The sequence below is a fragment of the Orussus abietinus genome, unplaced genomic scaffold, assembly GCF_000612105.2.
Source record: "Orussus abietinus isolate OABI.00-Male unplaced genomic scaffold, Oabi_2.0 scaffold628, whole genome shotgun sequence".
NCBI classification, from domain to species: domain Eukaryota; kingdom Metazoa; phylum Arthropoda; class Insecta; order Hymenoptera; family Orussidae; genus Orussus; species Orussus abietinus.
In genome coordinates this window covers 1729-29114 of record NW_019394784.1, presented here as the reverse complement: position 1 = coordinate 29114, position 27386 = coordinate 1729, and the positions used below count along the sequence as shown (strand labels likewise).

The following is a 27386-nucleotide window of genomic DNA, read 5'->3' as shown; positions in this document are numbered from 1 at the left end:
TCTTTTGGGTAAAGCAACTTTGAATGCGTAACGAATAGGTCATCGATACCCGTATTATTAATTGAAATAACAAATACTCACTCTTTGGGAAATACCATGAAATATAATTAAACATTATGCTAGTTTTTCCACACATTTTTTGCAACAATTTTTTACGAGTGTTCTTCAACTCATCAGATACAATTGTGAAATCGAAACATTACCATTTGTATTGTACAGTTCCATTCCACGTATGATAGCGTCCTGAATTTTTGTCTCTAAAGAATACATTTTGAAATAAAAATACCAACATTTGTTAGTATTATGGCTCTCTTTATTCACGCCAATTGTCTCCAATACTGGAACAGCGTTTTTCTGTGTTATTACCATTTCAAATGGAATATTAAAGGTGCTCCCTCGTTATCACCGACAAGAGATAAACTAACGATATTATCTGTCAAATAGTATAGAATTAAATTGTTATGTAATTTGAAATCGTTATCGAGTTACGTAAATTCCTCGGTATAGGAACAACTCTGGTAGAAATGCGGGCACACGTCAGAATTCCTGACAGTTACGTGGGTTAATACGAAGTGTCAGAAAATGGTGAGAAACTGAGATGTCGGTAAACTCGCAGGGTAAAAAGTCCCCTTCAAATCGCCTTAACCTCGAGTCTTGATCCTCCCTCTCCGTTGCGCTCGCGTGGCTTCTCGCGTGCACGTGCACTCGAAGGAGCTCGTGCGCAGTGTGTGTATATACCAACTCATCTCTGGTATATATACGCGCGTACGAGAAACTCCCTGCGCCTCCGCCCGGCGCCCAACGGCCAGGCTTGGCTGCACTCGCGAGTCGCCAGAGGCGCCGCGGTCGCGCGGTCCGCCGGGGGAAAGGGGGCGGTGGCGCGCGCGCGCGTCCCTTCGCACACGTGTGGTGTCTGCGCGCGCGCACCGATCCAGTCGAGCCGAGCATAGCCGAGCGAGCCGCCGAGCCAACTCGAGGGTCGAGTCGCGTGTGACACACGGAGGCGTCGCGGCGCACCGGTGTGTACGCCAGAGCGCACCAGTGTAGGCCCCGGAGAGTCCGTGCATGAGTGTGTGCGCGCGCGCGCCCGTAGCGAGTACTCCGCGCGCATTCACGGAATTCACGCTCGGGCTCGAGACTCTCAACAAATGTTTAAATGGACGCATCGTCCATTATCACCCAAGTGTCGCGGGATGACGAGCTAGGACAGTTCAACAGCGAGAAAGGTAGGTAGCCGATCCCAAGGCACGACGGAATCCGCTCCCTCCGATTTCTTCCAGATGCTCGACGGAATCTGCACCTGTTACGGGAGTATCGTCCGTCGCCCCTCGCCTCGTCCGCTCCCGCCCCGGGGCCACCCACGTCGACGGTCGCCCCGCGTCGCCATCCCCGTCGTTCCTCCCGGACGCCGGCGGCGTCCGCCTCTCCCGAGTCCCGACGCTCCCCGCCCTGGCGAGTCGCCACGCCGAGTTCCTCCTGGACCTGGACGCCCCTCGTAGACCTCCGTCCCCGCGCGCGCCCGTCCCGGCGCCGTTGCGGTACTCCCGTCCCGCGGATTCCTCGCCAACTGGTCGCGCCGGTAGAAATAATAAAGTTTTCTCTTGAAATAGCGCAGCTGCCCCGAGAGAATGAAGCGTCCAACGGACCCGTCGGCGGGAAGAAGCCGCGAGGCCGGGGCCTCCTGCGCTCCCTCCTCTGCTGTCTGGGCAGAGGTCGGGGAAGCAGCTCCAAAAGCTCCAAGGCTAGCTCCCTCCAGGGCGACGGAAGGGGCTCTCCGCCTCCTGGTACGGGATCCCCTCGGTTCCTCCTTCCCCCTGTTCGACACCAGGATATGCATAAGAAGTGCATGGTGATCGATTTGGATGAGACTCTAGTGCACAGTTCGTTCAAGCCGATCAATAATGCGGACTTCGTCGTCCCTGTGGAAATCGATGGAACGGTACACCAAGTGTACGTTTTAAAGAGGCCTTACGTCGACGAGTTCTTGCAGAGGATGGGAGAACTCTATGAGTGTGTACTGTTCACCGCGAGCCTGGCGAAGGTAAGCTATCCGTCGTTTGACTTTGGATACGGTATAGTCGTAATTTGTCGTTTGGTACAGCAAACGTGGTCCTTTGATTTAAATCCTGGAGTTTTTGCATATTCGTTTAATCTGCAAACCTCTGCTATTTCTTGAAATTCGATTCGGTTACTTATGTCCTTGAAAGTTGCCCGAGTTATAGGGTCAATTGTTAAGTAACGACGTAATAACTTGCAAACGGCGAAATAACTTTGTCTTAAAATTATGAAATCTTATTACGAAGGCTGGTTATTTCAATAGCTATAAGTGTATTCCGAAGCATAATAGGGCCGTTAAAGTGTAATTGTAATAATTGCCTACAGTATGCCGACCCTGTAGCGGACCTACTCGACAGGTGGGGCGTCTTCAGAGCGAGATTATTCAGAGAATCCTGTGTGTTTCATCGTGGAATTTACGTCAAGGATCTGAATAAACTAGGCAGAGATCTCCAGCAGATTATTATCGTCGACAATAGTCCAGCCAGCTACATCTTTCACCCAGATAATGCGGTAAGACTTTTATTACTCCTGAGATCATTATTATTATTGAGTTGCACCGCTTAGAAACAGACCTGCTACATCGACGTTTAAAGTACAGAGCGTACGGCAAGAAGTAACGTTATGTTATTTTTTGAAACATGAAATTCTATCCGGTGCCCTTGTATAGTCGTGCATTCGTGGTAAAATTATCTTTTGTACAGGTACCCGTTGCTTCTTGGTTCGACGACATGACGGATTCGGAATTACTGGACTTAATTCCGTTTTTCGAGAAGCTCAGTAACGTGGAGAACATTTACACGGTACTGTGCAACAGCAATCATCCATACAACCAGACACCTTCGGTGGTACAGTATAGCCCCAGTCCCGGATCAGGACCACTTGGAGCATCCTAGCCACGCCGGAACCCTGGCTCCCTGGCCAGTCTTATCGCTCCTCGATGCACCTTAAGAAGGATCCTCATCGGGCTTCCTGGCGTCGCTCGTCTGTTGCGCCATGAACGATCGGCCACTTCCAGCTAAATCGTACGATTTTGCCTGGTGTCGACGACGCATGCACTCGTGGTGCGGCGCAAAGATACGAATAGTGACCGGTGACTGGGAAGGTGTAACTCTCTGTCCAGACGCAGACATGGGACTCGCGTGACTCGGTGTCGGTCACGTTAATCGCCAGACAGTGAACAGTGACCATTCAAGAGAGTTCGCAAAGGAGAGAAGAATCGGCGAAGATTTTCACTTAAACCCTACGCACGGTGCAGCACGGACCGCTTTTTCCTTCGCGGGTCAAACCGGGAAAGGAAGCGAGGTAGGAGTAGTTGGAGAGAAAGGGAGAGAGAGAGAGAGAGATAAACGGAGCGAATCAAGACGAATGAGAGGGAGAGAGAGAGAGCGAAAGAGAGATGGACAATGTGCCTCTAATATTTTCTTGCGTATGGCAGAAGTATGTGCCTCTGCAGTCCTTTAACGGTTTACAACCTAGGTGCTTTCACGGCCAATTCGCAGTCCTGAAATTTAGCGTGTTGTGATCAAAAGTACGTCACTAATTGATCGGGTGATTCGCATTTGACGATACTTCCATGGACTCCGTTCTTCTTAACCGTATTCAATTGTAACTGTGTCAAGAGTGAACTCGGTGTCTCACGTTTCGAACGAAGGGAAAGACGAAATTCCCGATCCTTTGACATTATATATTTTTAACTTTTTCTTTTTCTCCGTAAAATGTATATTTATGTACATGTGAGGTCGGATACCGAACCCTGTGTGTTAACTGTATACATTCAAAGATTGGGCTTGTCCGATCGTTCGGTAGAACTCGTCGCTGACAGTGATTTCTGATTTGTTATTGCTATCGCTTATATATCGAGGGTGAACACCTAGGAGTGCCGGATCGATATCAGCGATCGATAACGCGATCCATGTAACCAATACCGCTTTTTGTTCCCAAGTGCTGAGATTTCAGGACTGGCCTTACTTTGACTATACGAGAGATGCTTGGCGTCCGACTGGATGCTTCGCAACGCAATCGCACTTACAAAGACACGGCGCTTCCTCGGCTGTTGCGTCAATATATGTGCCCATAATTATGAAAGTGGTCTAAGTCAAAATTAAAAAAAAAAAAAAAAGGGTGAGTTTATCAGTTATTTCACGCCATACTATTTCAAAGGAAATTAATTCAATGTAATTTCGAAAGAAAAAATATATGACCTAGACCACTTTCATAATTATGGGCACATATCGGATCATCATTTTTAAGCAATACGACGAATCGAGTGATAGGAAGGTTACAATTTCCCAGCTGCATATCGAAGCTTAGGAGCGTTATTATTCAGAATATATAGGACGCCGGAGGCAGTTTGTACGCCTGTAGGTTTTCGAATGACAATTGATTCGCGACACGAAAGTATGTACGTGCGTTAGGTATGCTTGGGTGTACCGAATGCTTGCGCGATGTATGTATGCGACATGTATGACGTGTGTGTACAAATGTAGGTGTATAGCGAGGATGAGAAGAGGGATGAACCACGGCGAACGTGCGAGTGAACGCGAAGACACGGCAGGAATTATGTTCGAACGTTACAAATCATCGGTCGATCGTGACGCGATTGTCCGATCGATCGGATATATACATATATATATATATATGGTGCACAGACCTGAGTATCTCTTTGAAGTAGCCGTGTAGAAAATTTCCTTCGAAGGAACGTTTGGAATTTATTCTGGATTACTTACGCAATACTCGTCTCGATAGGCACTGCAATTTTGGACGAGAAAACATTTGAACGTGTAGAAAAATTTCCTTCGAAGGAACGTTTGGAATTTATTCTGGATTACTTACGCAATACTCGTTTCGATAGGCACTGCAATTTTGGACGAGAAAACAATTGAACGTGTAGAAAAATTTCTTTTGAAGGAATGTTTGGAATTTATTCTCGATTATTTACGGAATACTCGTTTCGATAGGCACTGCAATTTTGGAGCAGAAAACATTTGAACGTGTCAATTACTTACCGAGCCCTTTAAATTTCTTTAGATAAAGTCTTTGAAGTATAACGCTATAATAGTCCCTTACATCGTTTGAAACACTTTAGGGGAATTATTAATTGATTAAACACGTCGCAGTTCCCGCGAAACGCAAGTATTCGCGTAGACAAATTTCCTTCGAAGGGAATTATTAATTGATTAAACACGTCGTAGATCCCGCGAAACGCAAGTATTCGTGTAGAAAAATTTCCTTCGAAGGGAATCATTAATTGATTAAACGTCACAGTTCCCGCGAAACGCAAGTATTCGTGTAGAAAAATTTCCTTCGAAGGAACGTTTTACTCGTCACGATAGGCACTGCAATTTTGGAGGAGAAAACATTTGAACGTGTCAACTACTTACCGAGCTCTTTGAATTTCTTTAAGTAAAGTCTTTGCAGTATAACGCTATAATAGTCCCTTACATCGTTTGAAATACTTTAGGGGAATTATTAATTGATTAAACACGTCGCAGTTCCCGCGAAACGCAAGTATTCGTCGGTAGCTCGAGGGAATAAATTCCAAACTCATTTTCTATGTACGCTTCGTGAGAGTTATTTCAAGGAGATAATCAGGGGTGATATTGTACAGCGATGAGCGCTCGTCACCTGCTCGTCGGCGAATTCGTTTCTTCCTCGATCGGCGACGTTTCCTTTGAGTCGCATCTAAATACGAGCTCCATAACGTGTCGAATATCGAGAGCCCTATCTCTGGCGTGGCTATCTACTTAAGAACACGGTATGTTTTCACTCGAGAGGATCGTGCCAAAGCATATCACTGTGCCTCGCTTCGAGTGATCGCCCCTACAGCGACGAAATCGACTGCGATTACTTATTTCAAAGTCTTTAAGGTGAAGTGAAACACCTCGAGCAACTTGATCGGCGTCGATAAAGATTTTTCTAAATGCCTACGTTGCCGACGTTCGTTTTTATATCGACAGCTCGGTCGAATTATATTGGGTATTGTACCAAATGGCATACTCCACCTGTCGTTTTCCTACAATAATTATAAAGAAATCGAAATAAAACTCCAGAAATCCTCTGGATTCGTGCTTTCTGGGGCCCTAATTGACTGCAGAGGGACCCCCTGCGCCATCTGTGATTTTCAGGTCAATTAAATTTTCACGCCAAGACCTCGCATCCCCATCGTTTTAGCATAGAAGCGCTTACAACACTTTTTTGACCTTTATCTCGTTCAAATGCGAATTTATCGATTACCAGAGTGTTCTAAATTGTCGTGAAATTGTCCTGACCCTTTCGTTTCTCATATCAGAGCCTTAGATAATTCTATATCGATCGAAATATGAGAGCTCGACGCCGGTCTGGACTGAGTTAAAAAATTTGTTTGAAAAATCCAAATTTTGAATGTGTCAGGACAATTCTTAGACGATCAGGAGTGATGTGTCAGTTTCGGACAGTCTGGTCTAATATCTTTAAAAAAAATTCTTGTATTCGAATCGACTGATTTGAAGGGGGTTTCACTTCACCTTAAAAACTCGAGTCCGGCGGAGAGATCGTTGGGAAGGATTCGAGAACTCGGCGTTTTAATCGGTAGCTCTTAAGGTGCGAATGATAAGTCGTAACTTCATCTGGCCGATAATATCAAGATTAAAATTTTCCCACTGGCGACGAGCACGTTCTTCTTTTATTTTCATTCTGTCTGGATAAAAATCGTATCGATTTGCGCCCGATTAGATTTTCGTTGCGTCGCTGTTTAACGCTTCCTGAGGACGTTTAGAATTTGAAGCGCGTCGCAGGGTCGCAAACGCGCCAAGTCGACGTGAAAGTTTTAACCGAGTCAGGGACAATACCCTGCGTAGGGGATATCCTATCAGCCGAGTTTGTTCTGAGTTTAGCTACGCTGCTTTCTCCGAGGCCGACGAGCGCTCTTACGGATCCGCGGTTACCGCAAAGAATTCAGAAGTCTCCATAGAAGCCCAGAAGGATACGGACGTTCGATGCTCGACAAATAGTACGTTAGCCAACGGATGGCGGCGCTGTAATCATCTCCCCATCTCCCTTAATCTTATGGCGATATATAGCGATTGCATTATTTCTTTATCTTACACGCAATTAGAGTTCTATATCCAGTAAGTTACGTCAGAAACGATGAGAAATTCCCGGTAACTTATCGGTCATTTCTCCAAAGCCGTTTTTATCGAGAAATTATGAGAATTTGAATTTTTCAACGGAGCGAACGAGAGGTTTCGATTAGCTATAGAGAAACATCGTAGAGGGGAATTTCCGTTGTACGTTCTCCGTAGCCAATCAAAACCTCCCATTCGCTTCGTCGCAGAATGAAATATCAGTTCGTTTGAAACAAATCGCATGGAATTTTCCGTGAAGTTGTACATACGTGAATGTTTTTAGCTGGAGGTAAATACCACCCTATAATCAATATTTTCTAATAGTAATTATTACTCTTTAGGTTGAACTTTGAAGTTGATTGAAAGAAAAAAAAGGTTATTTAAACGAAGAAACCTAAAGTATAAATAACAAAATTAACGTTCTCTTAAATTCTCAATGTTCCCGGTAACTTACGGTATGTTTCACAGTTACCTTCTCGAATTTAATGTTACCGAGAATTTTCAAACTCTACACGCAATACTCGCCTTTCTATATGCGTCTCTCTTCCTCCTGTACGTGAGATATCGTTGGCTAACACGTGCCATCTCTTTTTTACCCCGACTTTTGGTTTGTTAGCTAACTTTTAGAGCATCAAGCGCTAACATAGGATCTGGGCTTCTATGGGATTCTGAATTCTTTGGTTACCGCCAACTTGGCGGACCTTCTCGAGGGTCTTTACGCGCATGGCTTTACTCGGTATTTATTTTTATTCCTTGAAGAGTTCTTTCAAAGAACTGACCAGATTCCCGGGCAATTAGTTGGACTTTTAAGCGCCACGTCTTTGGCGGCGCTTTAATTCGGAAGTAAAAGGATCCATTCCGTTCGCGATTAAAAAGTGTGACTTCCACAGTCGAATAGAAATGATTTGACCAAAGAAAGATCCTTGTCAAGAATTTTATATGGCTAGAAGAGTTAAGTAGCAGCTGCTTAATGGAATTTTATTTTTTAAACGTGGCTTATGAGGCCTGGCTTTACAGGGCTTTGTCTTCGCCAGCGTGGCATTTCTTTCCGAATAGTATCGATGATAAATGTGCCCATAATTATGAAAGTGGTCTAAGTCAAAATTAAAAAAAAAAAAAAAGGTGAGTTTATCAGTTATTTCACGCCATATTATTTCAAACGAAATTAATTCAATGTAATTTCGAAAGAGAAAATATATGACTTAGACCACTTTCATAATTGTGGGCACAAATAGATGCCCACAGGATCTAATAAAGGTTTTATTTGGAGGTTTTTAGAATAGTGTCGTGCTTCTTTTACAACGAGACACTAAGGTACGGACGTAGGTGATCTATTTGATTTCAAACTGCGCCGTGTTTTTGTCCCGTGTTTTTTAAATCACCGCTTTCCAGTTTTTATTGTTCAACTGTGAACCTGGGTATTGCGTCATCCTGCCGTGGAGTAAACTGGGCCTTTAAAGCCAGGATATTGCATCCCAATGATTGCAGCACTACTAAAGGAGTCTTATTCTATACTTTCAAACGAGTTGCCGAGTTGTTAGAACCTCGATCACTGCTTTTGCGTTCACGAGAATGTCGCTCGTTAAATACATCCCATTACAAGTGCATTATTCGTAGCTGTACCGTGTTCGAGGTGTCGCGTTAAATACTTAACCGGAAGCGACACAGTTGCGTATGTTGTGTGATATCTGATACCCCGATAAAGGATAAAAATGTTGTTCGTATCCTGATAGGGGGCGTACCTCTATAAGTGCGGAAAATATTATTTACGGTTGTAGAACTCGAGTTTTTCCAAAAAGGCTATTTTAACCGGGATTCGCGTAATCACAACGAAAGTACGAAGTTTAAGTACAATGAATAAAACGGGTTCTGATGGAGTACCTCTGAAATCTATTAATAGTTTATCGACCGTTAATGACGCATTTTGGAGGATGGACGTATGCGATACGTCGACGAGACGTACCAGTGCTTTTATCATTGATTTCATTTGATTTGTTGGTAAAGGCCACCGGGATTGTTTCTTGTAAATTATCGGACGTGAAAAGGAACCTACTGCGCGTTGCCGTAAATTCCTATTCTTGTCGCGATCGCAGTTCTAGTGGTACATCGACGTAATGGGATCATTTAATTACTCGCCACCTTGCATAAGAGAGATGGCGCAATAAGTGTTTCCTTCGATTATGTAAACTTTGTGCGTTTGCAACTCTGTACGGCGATAACCGCGCGGATTCCTCGGAGGGTTTCCAGGGTCGCGTTTTCTTCCTTCACATTTTAAATCCTTTCCTCTCGTAATCACGATGCATTTCGTCCTCGATATTATCGAATTACGTCGACATCCGCGATATTGTAACAGGCTTGCAAAGACCGTAATTTAGAGGTTAAAGGGAACGGTGTAAGCCTGGACACGCGGGAAGGAATTGCTATGCAGCATTGTTCTTGCTAGATATCGGTTCTGACTTTTGTAAATTACGTAGAGGCATTTTATAACAATTGATGAGCACGACTTGATTTTTAAGGTTTTACTTTATTTTAACTTAAGGTGAAGTGAAACACGTCGAGCAACTTGATCGGCGTCGATGAAGAAGATTTTTCTAAATGCCTACGTTGCCGACGTTCGTTTTTATATTGACCGCTGGGTCGAATTATATTGGGTATTGTACCAAATGGCATACTCCACCTGTCGTTTTCCTACAATAATTAAAAAGAAATCGAAATAAAACTCCAGAAATCCTCTGGATTCGTGCTTTCTGGGGCCCTAATTGACTGCAGAGGGACCCCCTGCGCCATCTGTGATTTCCAGGTTAATTAAATTTTCACGCCAAGACCTCGTATTCCCATCGTTTTAGCATAGAAGCGCATACAACACTTTTTTGACCTTTATCTCGTTCTAATGCGAGTTTATCGATTACCAGAGTCTTCTAAATTGTCGTAAAATTATCCTGACCCTTTCGTTTCTCATATCAGAGCCTTCGATAATTGTATATTGATTGAAATATGAGAGCTCGACGCCATTTTGTTTCTGGTCTGGGCTAAGTTAAAGAATTTTTTCCAAAAATCCAAATTTTGTATGTTTCAGGATAATTCTTAGGTGATCAGGTGTCAAAGTTTCGGACAGTTTGGTCTAATATCCTTAAAAAAAAATTGTTGTATTCGAATCGACTGATTTGAAGGGGGTTTCACTTCACCTTAAGAGATCATTTAAACGTTCCATGTAATTGTCTATGAGCCAAGTCAGTTTTAGTCAATCGAATTGCACGCATCGAGGGCCAGGCTTATGGCAAAGGATTCAGAAGTCTCCATAGAAGCCCAGAAGGCTACGGACGTTCGATGCTCGATAAATAGTACGTTAGCCAACGGATGGCGGCGCTGTAATCATCTCTCCATCTCTCTTAATCCTATGGCGATATACAGCGAATTGCATTCTTTCTTTATCTTACCCCCAATACTTTCTATATGCGTCTCTCTTCCTCCCCTATGTGAGATATCGCTGGCTAACACATGCGATCTCTCTTTTACCCCCACTTCTGGTTTGTTAACTAACTTTTAGAGCATCAAGCGCTAACATAGGATCTGAGCTCCTATGGGACTTCTGAATTCTTTGCTTATGACTGTGTTACCGTGTCCATTCGATTCGGTGCAGTCTTTACCGTAAATTGTTTTATTTCGTAGCTGCGAACCTCGCAAACGGCGAACCAACTTGGGAAGGATGCATAAATCCCTCCTTTTAGCAACAAGGTGTCGCTTTTGTTTCCATGGGAACGCCTACGTTTTATTTAATATACGTCGGAAGGAAGTTATCCTTCAACGGTCGAAAATCCGAAGATTGGGAGTTGGCGACACGTGCAGTAAATTTAAAAGTTTTGTCGTTAAATTTGCAAGATCCTACCGGTCGTCTCGGTCTTCCGAGGTTTCGAGGGCGTCGCTGAGAATGTCTCTTATTAACCCTTTCGCTCCGGAGCGCTTGCGTCGAAATGTGATCGCTGTGAACGGAGCGCATTACTGAGTAAATAACACTGAAGTACGGAATACCACGAAGTAATTAGATGTCGTTTTTTGTTCTCCAAATTTTACAGTTATATTTATTATATTCAGTAACATCATCTTACTTTATAAAATATAAAAATTTATAATCATAATTGGGTCTTTAAACATTCGATGGAATACAACAAAAATCGTGGAAAATCACGCTTACTAATGTAATCTGGCATGTTTAACCGGACTTATTATCTTTATGGGTCCAAAAAATTAAATAGTTTAAAACTCAGCATATTAACACAAAGGCAGAAATTGAGTATTCACCTGTGAATCATTAAAATTAAGCCAAGAAAATTATTTTAGAATTATAAATTCGTGTAAACCTTTTAATCACTACTATTATAAATTGCTGGTATATATCCGTCGCTGGCAATGTTCCGAAGAAGACTGAAACTGAGTATCGTTAAACCAAAACACAATATCGTCTTGTCGATAGTGTTTTATTTCATGGTAGTCAATTGTTTAGGGCATGCAGCGTTGCCAGATACTCGATTAATAAAAGTATCTCATGTAAAGTATGAAATAAAAGTATATATGGTATAAACGTATATGTACGCTCTTCGTACATGAATGGTCATTCTTTCAGGGCGTATATATGTTACAGTGAAACACCGAAATCTGAAGAATGTCGACTTTCACATAGTCGCTTCGTGTATGTCCGAAGTATTTGCTAAATACCCTTATTTCTGACTTACACCGGTAAATGTTGACATTCACCATGCACTAATATCTGTGATTGTCGGCACACACTGGAGAGGGTCCGAATGTACAACCATGTAATGAAATATTCGATCTTTCACCGACGTATTTGGTATCTGTTGACATTCACCGGTGAAAGTCGACATTCTCCAATTTCGGTCATTCACGGTAACATATATACGCCCGTCGGAGCGAAAGGGTTAAGTCGGATGCAACGTGTGACGAAAGCAATTATGTACGGGCGTGCGGTGAATCGCAGATATAAGCTGATGGAATTCCTTGTAAATATCTTCGGCAGTGGAAGTCTCGCCGTGGTCGCGATCGCACCTCTTCGAGGGTACCGAGAGTTTCGTTCTAGGTGAAATCCACTCTCAGTGCCGGGGAAAAAGCGAGTTATTTAAAGCATTTGAATCGAGTAAGCGTAACATGCACCGATGCGTACAGACCTAATTCTCGTGCGGCGCCTCCTGACTAAAATCCAGGGCTTATGCGTATTTTGTGAACGTAAACGTTCACCGAGGTGGACGTTAACGCAGCCGAGCATTAACCGCATTAAGGTGAAGTGAAACACGTCGAGCAACTTGATCGGCGTCGATAAAGAGGATTTTTCTAAATGCCTACGTTGCCGACGTTGGTTTTTATATTGACCGCTGGGTCGAATTATATTGGGTATTGTACCAAATGGCATATTCCACCTGTCGTTTTCGTACAATAATTATAATGAAATCGAAATAAAACTACAGAAATCCTCTGGATTCGTGCTTTCTGGGACCCTAATTGACTGCAGAGGGACCCCCTGCGCCATCTGTGATTTCCAGGTCAATTAAATTTTCACGCCAAGACCTCGCATCCCCATCGTTTTAGCATAGAAGCGCACACAACACTTTTTTGACCTTTATCTCGTTCTAGTGCGAGTTTATCGATTACCAGAGTCTTCTAAATTGTCGTAAAATTGTCCTGTACCTTTCGTTTCTCATATTAGAGCCTTCGATAATTGTATATTGATCGAAATATGAGAGCTTGACGCCATTTTAGTTCTTGTCTGGGCTACGTTAACAAATTTTTTCCAAAAATCCAAATTTTGAATGTTTCAGGACAATTCTTAGGTAATCAGGTGTCAAAGTTTCGGACAGTTTGGTTTAATATCCTTAAAAAAAATTGTATTCGAATCGACTGATTTGAAGGGGGTTTCACTTCACCTTAACGAGGTCCGAAAGACGACCGTGCAACGTCATACTTTAATGCCCGGTTCCACCAACCTCGGTTAAATCATCGACTACCCAACCGTAGGTTAAAGTTAACGTCTAAGTTAATGATAGGTTAAAAAAACGTAAACGTTCCACCACATTTATTTAAAGCGAGATTAGCTAATCGTATACCCCATTCGAAGTAAGTTGAACTGTAGAAAGCAAGATAGATAGATATACGCCCTTCTCATCACGCGAAGTCCCATAAGCTTCATGGAAGAAGTTATTTTGACATACGGCGCGCCTCGAGAAGTTAAGTTCCTTGGTTAAGAATTAATATAAAATATTTTCAAGCGTACTTCGATCATGAAGATATTGTAAATAAAATCGAAAACGTCTTCGTCCGTTTCGTCGTAGGATGTTAATACATCCCCAATGCAATTAATATTTTTCTCACGTTTGTGCAGTTTTTAGGGTTGAAGTTCGATTAACCGAAGCTAAGGGATGGAGTTTGGCTGGTTAATCTAATACCGCTAAACGGCGGTTAATGGAAAGTAACCCGCCGTTAAAATGTGGGGGAACGGGTGGAACGTTGCAACCGAGGATTAGCTTTATGACCAAGGTTGGTAGAATCGGGCATAAGAGCTGTGTCGAATCATCGCGAAACAGAGGACAAGAGCGATCCTGGAACCGCCCTCGGCGCGTCGAGGCGAACAATCAATTTTATAAAGCATATTTCCGAACATCTCGGGAGCGCTCTTTAGCGCACTCCAGGAGACGCGGTGTTTTTCGCCGCGTTCTTGAGCCGATCGACCGGAATGTCAGCCTTCGTTCTGTCCAAAGGAAAGCGGAGTTTCCGCTCGCGCGGAAATCTTGGAGTCGCGATCGAAGCCCTCGGGGGCTCCCCTTTATTCCTGGAGGAACGGCGTTGCGCGCCTCGTACGCGTATCGTTGGCTATCTCGCTCCTTTTAATTAGTTACTGTCCTTTTTTCTCGATTACTTAGCACGAGGCATGATAACAGCCGGTGCAGGAATCGAGGGGATTCCCCTCGAAGGTAGAGCGAGTCGAAACGCTGCCGACGAGAAGCGCCTCGTCGAGGCGAGTGGAATGGACGACGGCTCAACTTTATTATTATATTATTATTACTATTGTATAAGAACGAACTACAGGTAATCCGTCCTGCAACTTTGTTAAACTTGGCTCGAACAGACGAGATATGCGCGAACGTCGCGTTCGAATCCAAGCGGATGTCTTAAGGTGAAGTGAAACACCTCGAGGAACTTGATCGACGTCCGTAAAGAAGATTTTTCTATATACCTACGTTGCCGACGTTCGTTTTTATATCGACAGCTCGGTCGAATTATATTGGGTATTGTACCAAATGGCATACTCCACCTGTCGTTTTCGTACATTAATTATAAAGAAATCGAAGTAAAACTAGAAATCCTCTGGATTCGTGCTTTCTGGGGCTCTAATTGACTGCAGAGAGACCCCCTGCGCCATCTGTAAATTCCAGGTCGATTAAATTTTCACTCCGAGACCTCGTATTCCCATCGTTTTAGCATAGAAGCGCATACAACACTTTTTCTTTCTTTATCCCGTCCAAATGCGAGTTTATCGATTACCAGAGTGTTCTAAATTGTCGTAAAATTGTCCTGACCCTTTCGTTTCTCATATCAGAGCCTTCGATAATTGTATATTGATCGAAATATGAGAGCTCGACGTCATTTTGTTTCTGGTCTGGGTTGTTAAAAAATTGTTTTGAAAAATCCAAACTTCGAATGTGTCAGGACAATTGTTAGATGATCATGGGGCTAAATTTCGGACTGTTTGGTCCAATACCCTTAAAAAAATGTCTTGTATTCGAATCGACTGATTTAAAGGGGGTTTCACTTCACCTTAAGGCGAGTACACATCTGTACGCGAACACGTACCAGGCAAGGCGAGGTAGAACGAATGCCCCGTCCGGATTCCTGTTCTTATGTGTACCTGGACTTTTCCTTGCGAATGAAATCATCTGAGACAACAATCGAGGAATTTCTATATATGTCATTTGTCCTGCCTCGAATCATATGTCGAACCGACCCAAGAAATTTGCCGCTCCTCCATTGTTCGTCCACATTTGTATCCTTGTTCTTCCTTGCCTTGCCTCGTACGCGTTCGCGTCCAGATGCGTACGCGTCTTTTTACGAAGATTCTGATACACGTAAGAGTTTCCGAAATGTCACGGATCCGCGGAACGTCGAGTTGCACTCGCAAAACTCGAATTCGAGTTGGAGCTTCAGTATTCGAGGTGCGAGTCAGAAATGAAAGAGAAAATATATCTAGCGAATATATCGGCCGGGCGTAGCACGCCAAGACGCATACGGTAAACACTCGGCGGATGCCTTGAAAAGCGTTCAAAGTGACATGAAAATCGCATCTTAAGGGATCAAACGTTTATGAAACATTCCTCCGAACTGTACTGAATCGTTTAACATTTTTCCACGTGAATATGGAGACCCTGAGCAAGGTCCGAACGCTTATGAAATTTCAGTTTTTTGGAATAAAAATTGAAAAAAATGAAATGTTTAGAGAGATAATCGAAAGACAATGAAATTTCATGAGTATTGGGTCTGTACTTACAAGGAAACATTCCCAAGTGTCCGCCCCCGATTTTATTGATTTCCATATATGTTGAAGAAAATAAAAATCTAAGAGATACGTGTTTCTTTATATCTGCAATGGTCCACATTTAAGGGGTGAAACAACCCCCCAAAGTTTGGCTGAAAATTCAGTTTTTATAATTATTTTCGTAGAAGCAGTGGAGGGATTTCGACGAAACTTGGTATAAACGTATTCCGTATAAGGACGGTGAAAACACAATATTGTTCAGCAATGCTACACCCCCCCAAGGAGGTGAACTACCCTTCAGGCGACATTTTTTTGTAATATCTAATAAACGAGCACTCCTACTTAAGTTCCACTTACGCGATGTGATTGCTCACAAAAAATGAAGAATCCGTGTTTTTTCGCTTTTTACCAATAAACATTTACACATCGGTTGTAAACAATGAATGTAGGTGGTATACGGGTATATTCCGAGTAGCTTTATTGGGTTATATCGTGACCAATTCATTGTACATAAATCTTGTGAACGTGCTAATTCCTCAAAATGTCGTTGGTTTTCATAATATGCAATTATTTACGAATATCGCTAACTCTATTATCGTAAAAACAGTAAAAATCCAATTTTACCGTTTCACGAAGGAGATTGTATTACTAGTTGGAAACGGGTGATGACTGCGTCATCGGATCTGTTGCGAAACTATTTTAGTCTCTTAAACTTTTTTTTAAATTTATTTATAAATAATTGCATGCTATGAAAACCAAGGACATTTTGAGGAATAAGCACGTTCACAAGATTTATGTACAATGAATTGGTCACGATATAATCTAATATAGCTAGTCGAAATATACCCGTATACCACCTACATTCATTGTTTACAATCGATGTGTAAATGTTTATTGGCAAAAAGCAAAAAACACGTGTTTCTTCATTTTTTGTGAGTAATCACATCGCGTAAGTGGGACTTAAGTAGGAATGCTTGTTTAATAGATATTATAAAAAAATATCTCTTGAAGGGTAGTTCACCTCCTTGGGGGGGTGCAGCATTGCTGAACAATGTTGTGTTTTCACCGTCCTTATACAGAATACGTTTATACCAAGTTTCGTCGAAATCCCTCCATTGCTTCTACGAAAATTATTATAAAAATCGAATTTTCGCCAAACTTTGGGGGGGTTGTGTCACCCCTTAAATGTGGACCATTGCAGATATAAAAAAACACGTGTCTTAGATTTTTGTGTTCTTCAACATATATGAAAATCAGTAAGATCGGGGGCGGACACTTGGGAATGTTTCCTTGTTAGTCTCCACGTTCATGCAGGGAAAATATCAGGCGATTCGTTGGCACCCAGGTCGGAGAAAAGTTTTAGAAAGGGAACTCCTCGGGCGCCATTTGCATTTCGCCTTGATACACTTATATATATTTGTGTACATATACGCACGGATATATAGGGTTGTTGTTTGCTTTTCGAAGCTTCAATTCATGCTTACTGTCTTGCGTCTTTGGTGTGCGGCCTGACTTACACCGAAAATCCCCTTTGCGGATGCGTTTCCGTTCGCCGGCGCGGAAAGGCCGGCGAGGCCGCGAATGAGTAGAATCGCGCGTATCGACGCCTCGTTATTGTTGCATCATCGATATTATCGACTTTATCGGCAGGGTGACGAACGAAAATCCGTTTCGCACCGATACTCGATCCACCGAAGGCCAACTCTTTAGCCGACGCGATTAGATGCCCTTCCTCAACTCGGATAAAGGCCCCACTCGTCGAGTCCGCCAAATCCGGGATATCATGGAGTGATAAGGCACTCCGCTCGAAACTCGATGTCTTCGAATCGATGGGATGTAAAGGTGGATCTAAACGTTAGCATTTTTCCACCTACGAACTATATCCCCGAACGGACGGGAGTGACTGTAAAATGTTCTGGAAAATTTTTCTTATTGGCCGTAAAATCGCGCTGAAGTTATCTGTGGTTCTCGTTTAACCGTTTGAGTGCCAAGGAGCGATTTTGCGTTTCTTCTGTGTCGCTCGAACAGCGCCAGCGTTCTAGGCTGCGAAGCCGATAACCGCGACACGCTCGGTTTCCGTCGATGCGCGACTTTACGGTCACCATTCCATTTTAGGTAAAAGTAAAAGAATGAGACAGCTGGTAAAAGAACGAATTTTAAATTCAGTCGAACATTACCACTTACCGTATAGAGCAGAAAACAGCGCAATAGCGCTCCTTGGCATTTTTGACCACTTGCGCTATAAAGACGTACCACGCACGTCGAGATGCTTTTGTTCCAAAACTGCCAGCGACATGTATACCACGTCGTTAGGCATTTGTCGCAGAAACAAAATCGACGTGTCCGGCACGTCGGCTAACAGTTGGATCGTTCATTATTCGAGCTACAGTTCCAGAGTGCACGACATCGCGTAGCGTCATCGATATCTTGGAAATATTTCAGAATCGATAGGGTATGTTGTACGGATGTTATACCTCATGTTATATTGTAGAGCGCGGCACGGCAACCGAAAATTAAATCGTAGCGCAAGTGGTTAAACAGGGAATAAAACAAGCGCTATCGCGCCGCTTGGTACTTTTCGAGAGGGAATAAGACAAGCGAAAAAGCGCTCCTTGGCACTTTTGGACGGGAAGACAGCAAAGACACGTGGCACTCAAACGGTTAAAAGAAGGAGCGGTGTGATGTACTTTGGTCAGTAAATCTGAGCGCGCGATTTCGACAATAGGTGACGCACCGTCAGTTGTCCACAACGCTCGAAATGTGCTGGGTTTTCTCGACATAAAATCTGAACAGCGCGATCGCGCTGCTTGGGGCTCAAACGGTTAATATGGTGTCGATGACGAACAATTTGACCGACCAATTCTTCTTGTTATACTTACGCTTTATGATCGTCACGCCACGAAACCAGCGCATGTCGAGAGGAGGAAGGCGCTCGGTCATTTTTCGCGGGTTTTCCTTTCGACGGTCGTGCTTGATGCGCTTTGGACGCGAGATGCCCTTGCGGCGATTCATTAAACCAGCGAGATTACTAGCGGCACCGTGACCGTGATCGTGAACTGCGGACAGAGCGTGAAAAGCGTACTTTTTCACGGGAGGTGAGATGCCGGAGCAGAATTGATTACGGTGTATTTGTACGTCCGATGCATTTGTACATTCGGTGAATTTGTACGCCCGGTGAATTTGCACGCCCGGTGTATTTGTACACTCAATGAATTTGTACGCCTGGTGATTCTGTACGCCCGGTGAATTTACACCATAGAGCTGATAGACACGAAGAGAACATAGGTAAGAGTGGGGATGTTTGAAGGAGGTTAGACAGAGAGAGATCCCTTCTCTTTCTAAATGTTATCGGATGTTTTTACTGCGCAAGTGTAGCATATACTGTAGCGCGTTGCGACTGCCCTAGTTTGCATAAATGCGAAAAAAAAAACCATTCAAAAGATATGAGAAAAAAATGCACCAAATTGATATTCATTCAATGTAAAGAACTTTCTCAGAGAGGAACGAGGATCTTCGCATGTTTTCTTTTTACCATTCATCCTATCCCTTAAATTTCGGGCATCGATAGTTATATGCGCGCGCAGCGTACTTCCAGTAATAACTTACCCAAATAGAAATTCATTATCATCATATTACGAGGAAAATCGATTTACAAACAATTTCCAGACTATTCGCTGCATGAAATGTCTGCATTATATGTACGCATGTTACCTAATAAATTTGAAGAAAAATTTGCGGTAAATTTGTCACGCCATGGCTTAAATTTGAGCTATATGCGCGGCAATTGTTTATCGGCAATGCATGGGATAAATTTAACTGTACATATGTGCCCATAATTATGAAAGTGGTCTAAGTCAAAATTAAAAAAAAAATGAGTTTATCAGTTATTTCACGCCATATTATTTCAAACGAAATTAATTCAATGTAATTTCGAAACAAAAAATATATGACTTAGACCACTTTCATAATTATGGGCACATATACGTACAGGCGTTGAGCTATTGCATGTACTTAACATTATTTCATATTTAAGTATTTTTAGTTCGTCGTCGTGTATTGCAGATATGACCTTCAAATGAGGACTCATAAGCAACAACCTTATGACTCGTTTCATGATCTTTTATGAGGCAAATTTTGTCTCTATGTAGGTAAAGGGAGAAGGTCCTTTTCTCTGTCTAACATTCTAGTACCCAACCGTATGCACATACTATAGCAATGTCTCCTCCATAGGTTTGCTCGCGTTGACTGCACTTTCTACCCTCGAGGGTAACGAGGGTACTACACTTTTCTTGAAAAGTGCAGAAGGGTAGATACACTTTCGTCGACGTCCCGAACGCCAGAAACCTCACGAAAGTACAAGATGATCGATTTAGTAGAGCGGTACGCGATTTTGAGGTTATCCGTATCGGACGACGATGAATACGAAAATTTAATGCTTCTTCCTGCCTTCCTTCTTGGGCTGTCTTCGTTTTCTTCAAATCCTACAATTCGTTCTATTACCTTATAATTGTAGAAGATGAAAATTCCTTTCAGGAATTTCAGATATTGAGGATCAATAAGGGTCAGAATATTATTGCAGTAGAATGAAAAACGATTTAACTACAACAGGGAATAATTATGGTTTAGTTCATTCCAACCGCGGTTACGTAGTAATACATAATTATTGTAAATTGTTTCAAACATTATGTACAAAACTAAATCGCTAAATCGTTCTATACATGAAGCAGATGCATTAATAATTACTTCTGTTTATATTACGTTGAGATGTTAGCATAAATTTTGTATTTTTCTGTTCGTTGGCCTTTGCAATTTTGAAATTTGCCGCCAAATCCGCGGGCTACCCTTCTTGCCCCTTGCTTGGGATCGTGGATAGAAAGGGTAGAGAAAGTATACACTCGGGGTAGATGCCCTTGCAGAACGAACAGCGACGCTGCGTCACTTCCGTCAAAACGAACGCCAAAGTGTACACTTTTCGTAAACGTGTACATTTTTCGTAAACGTGTAGAAAGTGTAGGCAAAACGTACAAACCTCATCCTTGTAGGCTCTTTGATTTCCACGCCCGGACAGACCGGATGGGTCGTGGCGGGCCTCGCGGATAATTAGCCGACACGCTAAAGTGTACACTTTTCGTAAACGTGTACACTTTTCGTAAAAGTCTAGAAAGTGTAGGCAAAACGAACAAACCTCATCCTTGTAGGCTCTTTGATTTCCACGCCCGGACAGACCGAATGGGTCGTGGCGGGCCTCGCGGATAATTAGCCGACACGCTAAAGTGTACACTTTTCGTAAACGTGTAGAAAGTGTAGGCAAAATGAACAAACCTCATCTCTGTAGGCTCTTTGATTTCCACGCCCGGACAGACCGGATTGGTCGTGGCGGGCCTCGCGGATAATTAGCCGACACGCCAAATTGTACACTTTTCGTAAACGTGTAGAAAGTGTAGGCAAAACGTACAAACCTCATCCTTGTAGGCTCTTTGATTTCCACGCCCGGACAGACCGGATGGGTCGTGGCGCGCCTCGCGGATAATTAGCCGACACGCTAAAGTGTACACTTTTCGTAAACGTGTAGAAAGTGTAGGCAAAATGAACAAACCTCATCCTTGTAGGCTCTTTGATTTCCACGGCCGAACAGACCGGATGGGTCGTGGCGCGCCTCGCGGATAATTGGCCGACACGCGATAGTCGTCGGTTCGCTTCCGTTTCCCTGTCTCGCGATTCCAGAAACGGACTGCCTCGAAATTCTACCGTATTATTTCTAGCCCGCGGTTCTATTAGAGGCGAGCTATCGATTCGAGGGTAGAGCGCCTCTGCCAGTAGGAAGTGTTCGAGATCCATTGTTGGGTCACGCGACGAAAGGGACTTCTCGTGATTCCGTCTGGACGTAATGCTTTCCCCTTGGGACTATTGTTATCCGCACCGTTTTCTCCATGCTTCTGGATGTTACTGACGTGACGAATCGAATGCTTCTTCATCTCGAGTTCGTACTCGAATTCGAACGCGTTGCCAAATTGAGTTTGAATTCGAATCGACTATTCGGCGAAAGACGGAACGCGTTCTCGTTAAAAGAATAAACAATTTGAAAAACAATGGCTCGAGCTAACGAATTTGGTCGATACCTCGGTACGAGTACTCTGTTTAAAAATGTGTGTTATATTGTATAACACATATAACACATATGTGTTATGTGTTGTATAAATACTCTGTTAAAAATAAGCGTTCGAAATAATGGTATTACGTTTCTTTAAAATACAGTATTTCGAAATATCGCGTACAATTGTGTCCGGGATCTTAGTATACGAGTGTACGGATTTCAGAGGGCATGTATAGGACATTTTGAGATCTTTTTTATACTAATGTTCGGGTACTATGAGAATTTATAGACAGTTGTGTGCGAAGGTACATACGACTCTCACTAGACATGATTGCAAAATTTAGAGTACTTTTGTATACCGGTTTTCGATCACGTGCATGTACACAATTGTATGCATTTTGAGAAAAACGCTTTATGGTACATTTGTTAACATCTATACCGATTTTTTTTTTTCATCTTACTGTCTTATTCGTAATTTTTAATACTTTTGTACCACATCTTACGTAGAGACGATGTTCTTCGGAATGGAGTATATATGTGCCCTGTTTTCATCCCGAATGCTGCTGTTTCTGATTTGAATATACATTCGCACTCGAAAGTGTTCTAAATATTTTTAACAGGGTGGATAACTCGCACTCGTTCGTGCCGATAACTCGAGTTGCAATAAAAATGACTCGAATTGACTCGAATTTAAGGGGATGTGAAAGTGGCGTCGGAGAGGTTTCGTTTATGAAACTTTTATCCGAATTGGGTTTACCGAATCATTTCAAACTTCACAACGTGAATATGGAGACTATATGGAAGGTCCTGAAACTCATGAAATTTAAATTTTTTAACACTTTGTAGGTATTTTAAAAATTTTGTATAAAAATTGCAATTTCATGAGAGCTAGGACGTTCCTTATAGACTCAATATTCATGTTGTAAGATTTCAAACGATTCGGTACCCCCAGTTCAGCGAAAAGTTTCATGAACGATCGACCCCTCTGATGCCACTTTTACATCCCCTTAACGAGCCGAAATACCTGACTTGTCGCATTCTTAATTTATATATATATATTTTTTTTTCATTGTACCGTGGAGACGATCGTAACCTTGGAATTCTCGAATCGTTGCGTCACGTTCCGTTGATTCATCCGATCCTCGACTGTATACGATCAACTTTCGCATACGAAATTGACAGTTTCGTATACGACTTTCAACAGTTGGTATTCTTGAGTGATCACCGCGGTTTCGTATTAGAATGATGCCACGGGAATTACATCGCATGGGTCATAGCATGCGAAAGAGAAAATTCGTATACGAAAGTAACATAAAACTATCGGTTTTTATGAGAGGGTTGAAGATCGATACAACCATATAGAGCATGACAGGAGAAAAAATAAACAACAAAAATAAACGGGAATTACATCGCATGGGTCATAGCATGCGAAAGAGATAATTCGTATACGAAAGTAACATAAAACTATCGGTTTTTATGAGAGGGTTGAAGATCGATACAACCATATAGAGCATGACAGGAGAAAAAATAAACAACAAAAATAAACGGGAATTACATCGCATGGGTCATAGCATGCGAAAGAGATAATTCGTATACGAAAGTAACATAAAACTATCGGTTTTTATGAGAGGGTTGAAGATCGATACAACCATATAGAGCATGACAGGAGAAAAAATTAACAATTGCTAAAGCGAACATTTCATTGGTTCGGGCATTTCACAGACAAGCAGCAACATTGCTTCATACTTACGAGTAATTCGCCCGAACCCAATTCGAAGAGTCCTCAAGAGTTGGTCTTACTACTCGTATGCGAAATATTTCCTCCTTCCTAATTAACACTATGCCGTCCGGCGACACCACAGTGGTGACGTGCGCAAACTAGCGGTCAACGGCCGGTGACACCACAGTGGTGATGTGCGCAAACTTTTGGCCAACGGCCGGCGACACCACAGTGGTGTCGATAACGTCAAAAACGGCCGGCGACAAGTCAAGTGATCCGAATTAGCGCTGCCGGCGCCAAGCGAATAAATATTTACGAATCGTGCGGACGGCAAAGTGTTAAAAGAGCATTCAAATTATGTCGTAGCACTCTTTTATATGAAAATGACCACTTATCGAAAATCGCTCCCATATAAACGCAGGTTAACCTTTTGTCTTTAATATGAGCACCAGTTGAGCTAGATCGGTTNTCCATGACGAGTATACTCGTCAATACACAAAATCGTGCCACTTTTCCATGACGAGTATACTCGTCAATACACAAAATCGTGCCACTTTTCCATGACGAGTATACTCGTCAATACACAAAATCGTGCCACTTTTCCATGACGAGTATACTCGTCAATACACAAAATCGTGCCACTTTTCCATGACGAGTATACTCGTCAATTACAGTTAACTGGTTAAGACCGAGTGCACGAGAGCCATTCTTGTCTCGCTAGGAGCCAAACTTGGAATGGAATTGCCACGTTGCCGACACGAAAGTCGTCGGACGATCTTTCGTTTGAAGGGACGCCCTTCGCACAGTCTAGACGCCGTTCACGATCTCGGTTGCGGAATGTCGAGTGGTTGGAAGCGCACTGCCATTGCGAGGGAAAATCAGCCAATCGTGTCTATCTCGAAGCGTTTACGGTATTCGTTTCCTTGCGCAAATAAGTCGAGGTTGTACCTACCAATGTAATCCTGCTTTTCGTCGAAATACCGCACTATGAGAAAGAATCTCGCTACAGTATTACGTCGAATTTGATACCCGCTAACGCAATATACGGTAACGGATCTTGCACAATTGTGCGATTTCTGACCATTTCGTAAACTGGTATGGCAATTCGAGTATCTGACACGAGTGTCGGAAATTAACCCTTTTAGTGCCGGGCGAAAAAGAGGTGCTTATGTGAAGATAACCGGCCGAATTTTACGATTTTACTAGGATTTGGAAAAAGGCTCATAAAAACCAAACGAAAAGCAATGTTTACATAATTCAAAAGGCAGGGTATTAAGGACAAAATAGAGAATAAAACGGTGACGCTAATTTCTCTATATTCATTGAAAATTACATAAATAACAAAGGTATAAGTGATAAAAAAAGAAAAGAAAAATTGAGTTCTCTGTTTCAAAACGTAATTGCACGTAGGATAAGTCATCTTTTTATCATAAATTTATATGGACCGTTTATTGCAAAGTATATACTTTAAATTTCCAATATATTTTTTAACAAAATAAGTAATGTTGGACAAGAAACATAAAAAATAACTCCAAGGCACATGGGAGGCGCCGGACGGATTATCTCATCCGAAACAAGTAATTGTTATGGGTAATATAACAGTGCTGAANCTAATGCCCTTAAAAAAATGTATTGTATTAAAATCGACTGCTGTGAAGGGTGTTTCACTTCACCTTAACAGGGTACTGTAGTGAAAGAATTCTTTCTATATACTGTATTTCCAGCGACCGATCACTGGAACGTCCGAAATGCGTCTTGGAAATGACTCGAGTTGGTGTTAGATTATAAATGCGTTAATATCGCGAGAGAACACGAAAATCTAAAAGCGCGGCACGAAGGATTTCTTCGCAATTACGTCGCAAAGGATAGTGATATGCTTTTTCCCTCATTTACGTTCCAGCGGAATTGACTGTCTTGTTAAAAATTTCCGGTAGGAGTACTTTAAGCGGCGGGCTGAATGTGAGAATAACTCAATTCAAGGGAATCTAATTACTTCCCGTGTACATCTGTCCAAATTAATTGAGCAGATTCTTATCGAGCCAAAAATGATCTGTCCAATTTTGGAGCATTTAATGGATGTATTTAATGTCATTCGGTAACTGGATCTGAGTTGACGTCGATATGTCGAAGTGGTTTAGTTTCCCTTGAATCGAGTCCTCTTTTTCTCGTTCAATGCCTAGTTCCTAAGAAACTGAAATTAACGCGACTTCGCTGAAGGTAATTTCTTTCGTCTTCCTTCATTTCCGGGAAGACTTTACTCGACTTGGCCGTACGTAATTACGTTCGATTTATCCGAATACACGTGCTGGGCCGAATGTCACGGAAGCGATTAAGGTGATGTGAAAGTGGCTTCGAAGAGGTTTAGTTTATAAAATTTATCTCCCAACCCGATTTACCGAATAGTTTGAAACTTCACAACGTGAATAGGAAAACTATAAGGAAGGTCCCGAAACTCATGAAATTTCAATTCTTTTCAAATTCGTTTATAGGTATTTTCAAAATAGCGTATAAAAAATGACATTTCGCGAGTTTCAGGACCTACCTTAGGGTCTCCATATTCACGTTTTAAAGTATGAAACGATTTGAGACACCCAGTTCGGAGAAAAGTTTTATGAACTATTGAGCTCTTGGATGCCACTTTCACATCCCCTTAAAAATTCGGCTCGCCTTAATCTAATGGTTTTCTTTTTCGTTCAGTACTCAGTTAAGGAGACGAAACGGAACGTCGCTGAGAAAAAGAGAAACGATCGAGTTGGTCGATTTACAACAATCCCGTTCAATCCGGACGCGCGAAAGTCAACGATTCTTTTTCCGCGCGATCGCTGTGTTGCAGAGCCGGTGACAAAGGAAACAAAATCAAGTTAACGAAATCCACATGAATCATATGGGCTCGGGAAGGCATATAGTTCTTTTTTTCTCTCTTTTTATGTTTTTCTTTCGCAACAGACTCGGCCGAGTGACACCCTAGACACGAATTAATAAGCCACGCTCTTTACGACGCGTCCTTTTCGGTCAGACGGAGGCGCGTTGTCTTTCACGGGGGAAATGACTTTTACCACTCTCGACGAGGTATATATAAATATATAAATATATAAAAAGGAACACGAAGAAACGCGGCGTGAGTTAACCGTTTGAGTCCCAAGCAGCGCGATCGCGCTGTTCAGATTTTATGTCGAGAAAACCCAACACATTTCGAGCGTTGTGAACAACTAGCGGTGCGTCACCGATTGTCGAAATCGCGCGCTCAGATTTACTCACCCAAGTACATCTCCTTCTTTTAATGTAAATAATACATCTTACAATTCAAGAAACGCTATCGCGCCGATTAGGATTCATCGACATAAAATAAACGAAGCGCTATCGCGCTGCTTGGGTCTTCTCGTACTCATTTACAGAAAGCGTGATTGCGCTGTTCGGGATTCTTTGACAGGGTTTTTTCAATACCCCCTGGGACTCAAACGGTTAATGCAAGGTGCGTCCACGAGATTCGAACGTGGACGCGTGCATATAGGGTATATATTGTACGTAAACGCGCGATCAACAATGCCTTGATTTGTAAATAGAATGAAATCTTCCATCGTTTGTCCTCCGACCGAGGCGGCGCGCCGCCATGTTGTTTGCAGAGCCTCTCCCGTTTTTAGTACATTTTTATAAAATCTTGACGACCTCTTCGTTCTCCCTTTTTCTTTTTTTCTTTTTTTTTTTAACTGCGCATCCATTTTCTACCGATCAGGGAAGGCTTCGAGATATCGGTGCGGCTGCAGAATACGAAAATGTAATATTCCCCAACCCTCTTCGATATGTCCAGTTTGCTCTGTGATTCTGTGTTTAATAAACGAAGAATATGTATAAATATATATATTTGATAATCTCGAA

General features: G+C 42.5%; 1 protein-coding gene across 2 annotated transcripts; it reads left to right on the top strand.

Annotated features, from left to right (window-relative positions):
* Positions 1-979: 979 nt before the first annotated feature.
* LOC105702825 (carboxy-terminal domain RNA polymerase II polypeptide A small phosphatase 1) lies at positions 980-27386 on the top strand. 2 transcript variants are annotated; one of them, XR_002762274.1, is made up of 5 exons: positions 980-1226; positions 1611-2041; positions 2383-2568; positions 2760-3360; positions 26208-27386. XR_002762274.1 is itself a non-coding variant. In XM_012430698.2 (4 exons), the coding sequence occupies exons 1-4, from the start codon at positions 1157-1159 to the stop codon at positions 2949-2951; spliced, it is 879 nt and encodes a 292-aa protein (XP_012286121.1). In that variant the 5' UTR covers positions 980-1156; the 3' UTR covers positions 2952-4195. The 2 variants fall into 2 exon arrangements, 1 of the variants encoding a protein (XP_012286121.1); XM_012430698.2 differs by lacking the exon at positions 26208-27386 and having other exon boundaries at positions 2760-4195.